This window comes from Scomber scombrus, chromosome 21 (genome assembly GCF_963691925.1).
Source record: "Scomber scombrus chromosome 21, fScoSco1.1, whole genome shotgun sequence".
NCBI lineage: Eukaryota > Metazoa > Chordata > Actinopteri > Scombriformes > Scombridae > Scomber > Scomber scombrus.
Window position 1 is genome coordinate 14,878,961 of NC_084990.1, and position 11,452 is coordinate 14,890,412.

General features: G+C 39.5%; 1 protein-coding gene across 1 annotated transcript in view; it reads right to left on the reverse strand.

Moving 5' to 3' along the window:
* The window catches only part of LOC134003027 (potassium voltage-gated channel subfamily H member 4-like), a 38,660-nt gene extending 27,208 nt beyond the window's left edge, over nucleotides 1–11,452 (reverse strand). Inside the window, exons 1-2 of the mRNA XM_062442130.1 lie at nucleotides 11,377–11,452; nucleotides 1,126–1,359 (exon numbers count right to left, since the gene is read on the reverse strand). Of these exons, the coding sequence (XP_062298114.1) occupies nucleotides 1,126–1,359; nucleotides 11,377–11,452 (310 nt within the window). The remainder of the gene's footprint in view (nucleotides 1–1,125; nucleotides 1,360–11,376) is intronic.

Sequence of the window (11,452 nt, forward strand, 5' to 3'; positions counted from 1 at the left end):
GGCAAGTGCACATCCACCGATTGTGTGTGTGTGTGTGTGTGTGGTTACTTTATCATGGAAAACCTGTAAAAATCTTAAGCCCAAAATCTCCATTTTCTTTCACTTAAACTTTCACTGTCTAATTCTTTACTCTCTGTATTTTTTGGAGCTCCATTGCATCACTCTTATATTATTTTTGCACATATTATAAAATAATCATGTTTTTCCCCTCATTAGTCTGCCCATAGCAAACATAACTCAAGGAATAATGCCATCTATTAAAACGGCATAGCTGGAATTGGGTGCTTTTGTTTGGGGTCCCTCAGCACCCCAATAGCTACACTTATATATTTAAAATGCACTAATTAAAACAGAAACAGAAAACAATGATATGACATCATTAGAAACACATTGATTGACAAAGTCATAAATAATAGGTATGATAAATAAAGCACCCAAAAAGTATACCTCTGGGGTATGTGTGACATTATATTCAGTACAGGACTTTGTCAGAAGGATTAGTTACAAGGATTTAGTTAAATGTAAGATTTAAGCTACTGTAATGAAAACAAGCTTATAGCCATACACACACCCACACAAATACACACATGGTTTGTGCAGGACTTTGTTCTGCGTTTTCTACATTTAGAAAGTATGACTGACTTTGATATATGTCACAGAGAATGAGTTGGAGCTTGAAAATCCTTGTAGCACCTCTACACTTAGTGCCATCAAGTCACAGGATTAATTGACTGATGAGCTTCACTCGACCTGATGGTTTGCAAAAAGTACACACCGCTGTGCTGTATTTAAAATTCTGCATCACTGTCAAGACTCATAAGTCAACCAAATGTTCGGCTCATCCTAAAATGAATGTGCTGAGATGAGCTTAATGAGAGCAAAAATTTAATGTCAATTCAAAAACTGAAACAGATTATTACAGCCTGATCAAATCAGAACAGGATTTAGGAAAAAGTCTCAGTTATTAGAATAGATTTACCAAGTTCTTTCATTTGAACAAAAGATGACAGGAATGTTAATTACTCCACAACATTGAATTTTGAATTATCAAACTACCTGCTGAGATCTACAAATTATAATAAACATTATGATTTTTCATTCCTATCTTTTTTTCCAGTCACCCACCGTTCTTCTTGTAGAAGTGGACCTCAGCCTGGTACTCCTCTCGGCCCTCCAGAGCCTTCTCCATCTGCTGGGCCACGTGCTCACTGGTGTCAGCTCCGTACAAGAAGCGGCAGCTGCAGTTCTTCTGCATCACCTCAGTCCTCGTGAAGCCTGTCAGTTCGCAGAAGCCATCTGAGCAGTAGACAATGGGGTACCCACGGTGGCCCTGGGCGTTACCCAACAGGAAATTACTGTCTGAGAGGGTGACATGAGAAGGTAAAGAGGTGTTAAAAGAAGTGGAGACAGGGTTTTAGACATGCTTCTGTGAAAGAGTTGATGTTCAAGGCTGATGTTAAGAGCCACTAAAGTAATAAACACAGACATTTTAAAGGTTTTTCACTCAAATTGAAAAACGCATAGCAAGTTACATCATGTTTCAGTCTGAAGTTTGGAGCGCAGTTTGTTCTTTGCACTAGAATCAAAGTTTGTTTAGCTCTTTGAACATGTGTCAAAGCTTTGTAGGGTTAGTTCAACAGAAGACAGACTAGTTTACAAGTTCAAAGTAAACATGAATCAGACTTTGGTGTGGACTCAGTTTAGGGCTAAATTAATTTCCCCAGGCTGCAATCGTCTGATTTCTGAACTGAGTCACGCCAATGGTCAGGACCGCTGTGAGAGATTCAGGGGATTCTGAGCTGCACACAGAAAGATATTAAAACAGCTGACTGTGGTTTTAGAAAGAGCACAAAGGTTAGTGATTGATCCTCATGTTACTCTGGCTTAATTGGCTGGATGAGGTTAACGTGTATAGAGCAATGCAGCAAAATGGAAAAGTCCCAGAGGAATAAGAACATAAATGTGAAATGTGAATGAAAGAGAAATTAGTTTGGTTTTTAATAATGAGGAGAAAGAACAGAAAGATTTAAGAATCACTGACTTAGGATAGACTTTGTTTCATTTACCAAGGACAAATCTGTGATTTAAAGAATTAAATACTTAAGTATGTGTTTCAAGTATTTGCATTTTTATTTTCATCATCTTTTTGGTTTTGAAAGGATAGGTTCATATTTTCCTCTTAATATCTTATTAATCTTACATAACTCCTCCTGATGTCATATGGATGTATTGCCTTTACTTAGTAATTAATGCATTTCCAGTAGTCACATGAGTAATTACAAGACCTCCTGTCCACCTAACCCACCTTCAGAAAAAAGAATGTAATATTATAATGATATATGTATAAAATATTTAATGTAAAATACTGATGACTTGATAGCCAATTTAATTATATTTGGATAATTGTAAGAAAGGATTAGGGGTTAGGTTAAGTTAGGTTAGGTTATACATAAATACTACCACATTAAAGTATGTTATGTGCAATTCATTTCATGTGAAATATAAAGTGGTTGACCTCAATACTCTACTACACTTTCACTGTTCCTACACTTTCCTTAAATTACTTCGATATAAATACAAAAAATATTCACATTTGAAATTAAATGACATCATGTGACTGTACAGCTCATGAAAACAGCTTATTTTCAAATCTTGATCCAGATAGATCAAGATTGGACTCAGCCTAATTTGAGCATCTAATATAATATTGGCATATTCCCAGCGACCCTCCTCTTCACCTGTTCATTGTATGTTTATCTGTGCTGTGCTGTGCTTGTTGTGAATGGCAAAATGAAATATACCACCGTGACCTGATGAAGATCCATTGGAGCCATATATTTAAATGTCAATTTAAAGTGGTGGAATATGAAGTCTGGTGTGCCGGCTTTTTCCTCTATTTGCACTGAGGATCATATGATATAGATATTGCATGTCAGTTGAGCTGTTCATTCAGCACCAAAAACTATCTTGACTTTCCCGCTTGCCATGTTTTCAGCACCATGGACAGCTCTCCAGCAGCTGGCCTGTAGTCTGTGTTGACTCCCTGCTGTATTTTGCTCAGCTATGGCTGCAGGAAATAAACACACAGCACCAGCCCTCTAACTAGCATTTGCTCTGAATACCCACACACATTTATCCTGGTGAGAAGTATAGCTTGACGTCACACTTTCCCTTCGTTGTTGCCTGTGACCTTGATAAGCTAAAGCAAGTTTTTGTCTACCAGAACTACGAATGGTCTACCACTGGAAGAGCTTTGAAATGCAGCACATTATAAGCAGTGTATGCTCAGCTCTTCTTTTTAACATTTCAAAGGAGAATACAGCAGCACACTTAGCGGGGCTAACTGTTTCGCAATATTTGATGAATGGGACATAACAGACAATTTACAATACAATTAAACCAACAGCCAGAAAAGTATCTTAAAAAAACCAAACCAAAAAAACAACCCATTATGAGCTTCACAAGTATTTGTTGCAGAGCCGTGTATTGTATTTGTCTTTGATTACATTAAATTGTTCTGTTATCAAGTCCATTCTCTGTAGACACAGCATGGACCTCATAAAACAGGTTCCCAACTTTTTTTGTCCAATATACTCCCACAACTCCCTCAAATGGCCTCAAGTACCCTTTACCTTTCGGCTTTGTGGAATTGGAAAAGTACTTCACAGCAGAGAAAACACAGTAGCCACAGTGGATCAATACAAGATGTAGTGACCCAGGAATTGTCATGGTTTAGGCTGTGTTTGGAATGTTTGACATTATACTACTACCACCTGGAGTGACATAAGCTGGGAATTTTAGACGTTTATCCATCACTTCTAGCTTTCCAATTTGACTTTCCTCCTAGCTTGGTAACTAGTTTTCCTGAACCCACAATCACTCACATGCGCACACACGTGCACACGCAGGCACTTACACACACACACACACACACACACACACACACACACACACACACACACACACACACACACACACACACACACACACACACACACACACACACACACACACACACACACACACACAGTAGCATTCAAGTGGTACAACTGATTATTTTGATGATGATTTTGATAAAGATGGACTATGTGGATTACATAACAACTGATAGGGATCCAAATATATACAAAACATATCCTCACACGAACCTGTAAATGTATTAATCAATTTATTATTTCTATTATATATCCTTTTGAATCAATCCATAATTATGTTCAGTCTTTTTACGTACCTCCTATTTAATGCAGAAGGTACGAGTATCCCTGGATGGGATTTACTCAACAAAAGACACTCATGTACGTATTAGATCAGATGTAATTACACATTTAAGGAAAGGTTATACATTTTTTTATATTTCTTTCAGTTTATATACAAAAATCAACATTAAGGCATCAAACTTCACCCACAGGTACTGACTTTTTTTCCTACTGCTTAAGTGAAAACATCAGACTCCAGATTTTCTGAATGTCAAGCAGAGAGACAGACAGAGCGGTCTGAATTTTTGTGATTCCATGGAGAGAAAACCTAAGAAGGAGTATTAAGCAGCTGCTACCACGCTTTCCGCAATCTAGCACTTTAATTGGCCAGACTGAAAAGAAAGCAGTCCATAAGGGATGTCTTTTTCTGAGCGGTGACAACCTCTCTTGAGTGTGCAGTGAGCAGCAACTAAACTGTCACTGTGGAATTATAGAAAGAGACAAGCATTAGTCGGATCCATCAACAGGCAGGGGAGGTTTTATGCCTATTTCTATGCCTTGCTACTGTAGCAGTTTTAGTTTTATGGAGAAACTGAAATATTTTCTGAGCTAAATTCTGCTGTAGACCTTTGTGAACACTGGTTTCATGAAGCGAGACTGATAACTGTCGCTTCCTTTCATGTATGAAGCTTTTTTTTTTGCAAGTAAAGTCACAGAGCTGTGGAACTGTGGCTCTGCTTTTCACATCTAAAAAAATCGCCCTAGAAACAATGGCTGAACACAATGTGATAGCCTATCCAGTTGGAATAAAAAAACATGCCCTGTTTTTCATGTTCTATAAATTCCACCCCTTGCTGGCCCAGTGAGCCAGCAAGGGGTGTTGGAGAGCAACCACATCTCTGGTTTATGTAATATTTACCTAAGAATAGGTACATCTCTACTCAGCATCCCTAAATCGGTCCTTTAAACAGGTCAAGGACAGGTGTAGTCATTAATCACATTGTAGACTGTATTAAACGTCACATATTATGCAATATGCACTTTTTCATGTTCTTTCAACATACATATGTGTCCTGAGTGTGTCTAGAGACCCCCAAACTATGAGAAAAAGTCATTCACTTGCTTTTTCTCCTGCAAACACTTCATTCAGATTTGACTCCCTTTTTTGATGTCATAAAGGACGTGAATATCTGTTGAATTCAGTTTATTTTTGATGGAAATGTCCCCTGAATAACTGTGTTTACGTGTGCACAAACCATTTTACTTCTACTGGATCGGCTGTCTGTGGCCTGCCTTGGAAGCTATATGTTTTTACATGTTTTGCACTGTTTCACTGTTTATTTAATAGATTAGCCTGTTGAACTTGGCATTAACATGTTACACAGTTAACATGGCATACTGTGCCATGTGTATGGGCAGGGCATGCACACCCGAGACTTGCCAATATGTTTGTGTTACTGCTGTAATGTTATGTAAATGTACTTGATAGACATGTCTAACTTAACTTTTGTAAAGCTAACTTGCTCTGCCCATAAAGCTGTTGTGGCCCACTGGGCACAATTTGTGTGAAGCCAAGCTGAGGCCAATACATCAATTCTGGTCTACAGATACACTTAGTGTTACCATAATACTAATTGTAGTGATGCTACTGCAGCTGTGAATATGAATACTGTCAACAGTCGTTGGTCTCTCCTGTTGCAGTCATATAATCTTGTATTATGTCACAGCCGGAAAGCCACAGACAGTGAGCAGCAGCTCATTTGCACAGACACAGAAACAGCCCATCTAGAACAGGATAGAAACAGGGGGTATAGAGGCATGCCAGAATGCATAATCTCAGAGGTATTTCCATCAAAAAACGTCATGTTTTGGGGACCTAGGGGACCTATATTAACTTGTTGAAAATGAGTATAATATGTGATCTTTAAAGGTTAACCAGACAGAAAAGGGAAAACTTTAATGCTGATAACTGTGTTGCTTCACACTGCGGATTGGACTGATCATTGAAGTTTTCTGAATGATTCAGAGAGGTTTCATTTAGTTTGGGATGTGTCATGTTTTCTTCAAATGAGCAGCCTAGCATAAAGACTGGAAAGAGATAACCTGGCCCTGTAAACAAGGAGAAATAACGTGTTAATTAATTAGTGAGCTTTAGACGTGCTGGTTGGTTGTTGTTTTGTTTTTTTTCTCCAAAAGTTGGACTGAGCCAGGCTAGCTATTTCCCCTTTTTTCAGTCTTTATGCTAAGCTAAGCTAATGGGCTGCTGGTTTCAGCTAGATATTGATCTGCTTATGTAACTCTCAGCAAGAAAGTAAACAAGTGTATTTTCCAAAATGGCACACTACGCCATATTATGCACATTTACTGTAGGTCTATATTTTTAATCTGGGTCCCTACTGGATGCATGATTTACAGTTAAAAAGCTTCTTATTTAATTCATATTGATCTATCAGTTCATCCTATGCCTGAAAGAGGCCATTTTAAGCACAATGTCACTTATTCTCTTTCTTTACTCAAAACTCAACTTCTCAAATACATCCGTTCATGTTCGAGCCAGAATCCACTCTTAAATATGAGCAGCAGTGAGCTGACATCAGTTGGCAAGATATAAAAAACCTTTGGCCATGTTTAACATAGAAATCCAACATTATAAAGTATACAAATAAAAACACATTTCCCCTTCAAGATATTGATGTGTATTCTGTTATTCTGTTTCCTGAAAACTTCAGCCTCTATATACTTATTTCTTGTCTTGTAACTATGTAAACAAGCACCACAGCGCCCAAATGGACCCCACTTGATAAATGGTTTATGTAAGTGCATGTGTGTGTGTGTGTGTGTGTGTGTGTGTGTGTGTGTGTGTGTGTGTGTGTGTGTGTGTGTGTGTGTGTGTGTGTGTGTGTGTGTGTGTGTGTGTGTGACAATGCCTCAATTCTTAGGCTGTAATCCTCTCAGGGATATTGCTTCGAGTGGCCGGTCTGCTGCGCCAGCTTTCTTAATTACACATCTGTGCTGACTCGCTACAACTGTAATCTGACATTATGATGCTAAATGCTACTGCTAACCACAAGCAGCCTGCATTGTGTCCATGTCACACAAGTTCCTCGTGTGGGGAAGGCAGTGCATGAAAGACAGATGAAGCCCATGAGGCTCAGCCACTGCCTCAGCAGCTAATTATCACCTAAAAACATGTAATTACTTATAGGGGGAAGATGGGTGTGAGTGCAAGAAGATAAAGGTCACATGGCCTGGTAAAGAGGCATGAGGAGAGTCATAAGAAATCATCAATCACTTGTTGTATATTTTGATATGACTGATGAACTAGGGCATTTTTTAAACTTTAGAATAACACGTGTAGATAACGTCTAATCTTAAAAACATGATGTGAGAAAAGTATCTGCGTAGTGTTTTGCAAAGCCTCACACCCACTTACACCTACAATCATGCACAAAAGGAGGTGGGGCAGTCATACAAGGTACAGAGTTATATTTTAGTGCCTTGCTTACACATTTAGGAAGAGGCAGGGATGGATTCACCAATCATGCGATTTCCAAACAATCACAGTATTATCACAGGTCTTTGCCCATATCAAATAAATGCCTTAATCACACGTAGCACCTGTAACAGTAAAAACCAGGAAACGATGAAGCCTTACAAATGGCTTCAGTTAGTCACTGAGTTCAGTGTGTTTGCCGCTGCAGTGTTCTGGCCTTTACAGCCGCCTGTTAAGACCCATTCATCAGCTGTGCGACAATGAGCTCCATAAGGTTCAATCTGACAGTCCTTGCTGTCTCCCCTTTGGTTCTCCAGTCGCCTTCTAACAGAAAAGTGTTTGGGGGGAAAATAAACCTGGCTCTTATCTCTGCCTGCAGCTGCCCCATGGTTACGCTGCCCCACAGGGCGAGCACTGCTGTCAATATGGAAACGCTGCTGGGGAGGTCGTGTAAAGGAGCTGGGGGTGGTGGAGATGGGTGTAAAGGACAGGCATGTATGCTGTGACACAAACACACGCCTACATACATGCACACATAGCAGACTCAAATGGACGATTGGGCTTTGAGCCTGTATGACAACAAACATCTGCCCTGCCGATATGCCCTGGAGAAAAATACAGTTCTAAGAGTGCTGTTCTGCAAAATGACCCTGGCCTTTGACCTCAAAGAACTACAGACACACATCATATAAGATTAACATATAAACACACGTCAAACACAAGGCCCTGAGCTCAGGCTCTAAAATACACACCAACACAAGCAGGAACGCTGACATTGCTATGAGACATATATTGTGCTGTGCCAAAGGTTACTGACTTAACCTGTTCTGACATTTTCCTTGTACTGGAGCAGTCTATATGCTACAGACAAGTAATTTCCTCAGTCCAGGAACTGTTAAATTAAAATCAATTTAAGACTGCTTTTCAGCATTAATAAATGTTATTCCTGAGGTCATGACACAGCCACTGTCCAATCAATATCTGTAAGCGTGAACAACTCTCACCCAGAGCCAGAAAATTGAGAAATTACACTCAAACCTCTGATGGCAGGCAAAGTTGGAATTCGAAGCTACATAATAGATAATGGCAGAGAGATGAGTTTTTATGCTTTTAAAGCCTCTATTATTTTGCCCAGCAGTGTCTGCATGTCTGTCTACTTTGCAAAAAGAGTGCAGTCTTGCTGTGCAGAGTGAAGCAATCTGCAAAATTACACGGTAAATGTAACAGGACAATAATGTTTATATAAATAATTAGCTGATATAAATTGCATTTACTGTACATAGCAGTATCGGCAAAGGCTAGGTTGGAGTGGCACGTGATAAAGATTGAGTCCTGCTGATCTAAAAGAGGTTTTTTTGACTGAAACTATTCAAGCACTGAAATTATGTGACTGACATAATGTTTTACATGTTTTAAGGCTGGATACGCTATGCATATTTGTGTAAATTTTGTTACGTATGGTGTGTTAGGAGATATGACAAAAACTGTGAAAAAATTGTTTCTTGATCATGGCCTTTTAGACTGTATTGAATCTTGATGTTGCAGTAGCTTCTCAAAACTAATACTGATATGTTAATTTGCACAAAATCCCATATTGTACAAAACTTCATTTTTAGGATTTAAATGGGAAGCGCAGGTGCAAGAGACAAAAGCTTAATTTTCTTGCTTTTGCAGATCTCACACTACATGCCTGGCTGAACACCGGATATGCATCTTGCACCATGAGGAATATCTGTTTTTAAGAAGCATAAAGTACTCTGCAAAAGGGCTGCATATACAGCCACAGTTTTTGAGTTGTCAAATGTTGCCACCTTGAAGACAGTTTGAGGTGATGCTGAAAAACGATTGCAAATGCACAATCCACAATGACACTTGTTTTAGGAGGCGCCTTTCTAAAATATGAGACCAGCTGCTTTCTAAAAGTCTTTGATTGCAAAGCAAATTCAAGTGTTTTCTCTTTAGCGGACCATCTTTTCTCAAAGACCAATGTGTTCAAGCATCATCCATGTCAAGTGGCGGGACCCTGTCGCCTGGGCAACAAGAAGGAAGCTATTTTGAGCTGTGGGCACTTTGCCACTCCTCTAGGAGCCACAGCCTTAGAGGAGAGAATGGCAGTGGCCATGGAAGTGGGAAAATCAGCATGTAGTTTCAAAGATGTGTATCCTGCTGCTACCAGCATGTTTTTCTCTCAATGTTGTGCTTCTAAATTGCAATTAATTGGTTTTCTATTCACAAACATGCTGGGAGAGAGCCTAGACAGACTGATACACTGAAGCAAATAAATGCTGCTCAGATGTCCTGCCTACAGGTGCGATGGTGCTGTGACACTTCTGCACTCACATGAGCACTAGATGTTTCCAGATAATTTCCTATCAATGAATAAGCCTAACAATAAAAGAGGGAAATTGATTCATTAATATTATTATTATTAAACTGAATAGTGTTTTTAGTTAATGTGTCTCGAAGACAAATGGTGTTACACATTAGAAAAGACATTAAGCCCAAAGGGAAATCTTTGTTGCTTGTTCCCTTCCACTGGGAGGTCAGAGGGAAGGTTCAACCAGAGAGAGGCCCTCTGGAGTTGGCAGGGAGTCTATGTTTTGCTCAAGGACTCTTCATCATGGTGGATGCAACAAGGGGGCATGACCCCTGGTCCTCCAGCTGAACTGTGTGCTACGTCATCCCCACCGTAGATTCTATGTGTGTATCTTCTCTTCTCACAAACTTTTTCATTGTTCAGATAAGAAAACAGTTTCTGATGAGTGATGTGTATTTGTGTTTGTGTTTTAAGCTCTTGAGAGATCCTCTATCACCTCATTAGAATGTCTGACTCACAAGTCAAAACTATAATTACATGCACTACACATCCAATTACATTGTAATATCACCCAGTTCACTGTGTTTGTTTGCCCCTGCACTGAGACTCAGCTATGAGACCAACTGTGAGACAGCCGTTCATTCAGCCTGCTGCGACTATAGCAAAGGGGGGAACTGGCTGAATCGACAAGCGAGCAAACACAGACGTCCCCACAGTATTTGTTTACAACGAGCCACAACCTCCCCTGAGGTGGCACAAGGTACAAAACAAGAGACACAAGCCAAGCAGAAAAGGCAGCACTACCTAATGGCTGCAGCAGCACGTTTGAAGCTACAGTAACTACTGTATATGAAACAAATGTGAAAAGACAACATTATTTCCAAAGGTCAATTTCCTGCTCTTGTCTTCCTGTACAAATGTAAACAAACTTTTCACAGTGAAACCACCAGTAGCAGATACTTTTTTAATGATGCAGTGTTGAGGTGTTTTTGTAGACCTGAGAACAAATATATGCAGATATTGAAACTCTAGCAGGTGATGAAAAGTGATTCATTTTCATTCTAGCAGAAAAAACATCAAGCGTGTTCCAGCAAGTTTGATTTTCTATAATGATAGCTCCAATGTAACTGCTTCTAGATTTTTACTGATCTAGTTGCTAGGTATTTCAAAATATATATTTTTGGGACATTTTCCCCCTTTGAAGCTATGACACAGAAGATAGAAAATGATAGGCTGGTTCCAACTGAGGTCAATGTGATTACATATTCAGGGACTTAAACCACTGAGCCACCTGGATGCCACCATTTCTATTTATTTTTACAGAATAAGGGTAAGTTTTGTAGAAGTTAAAGTGTTTCCATTGTACTTACGGGTGCCATCGAAGCGTGTAGCAATGGTGTCCAGAAAGGTGTTCTGGGGGGCCAGGAGGCCCTTCATCACCGGCAT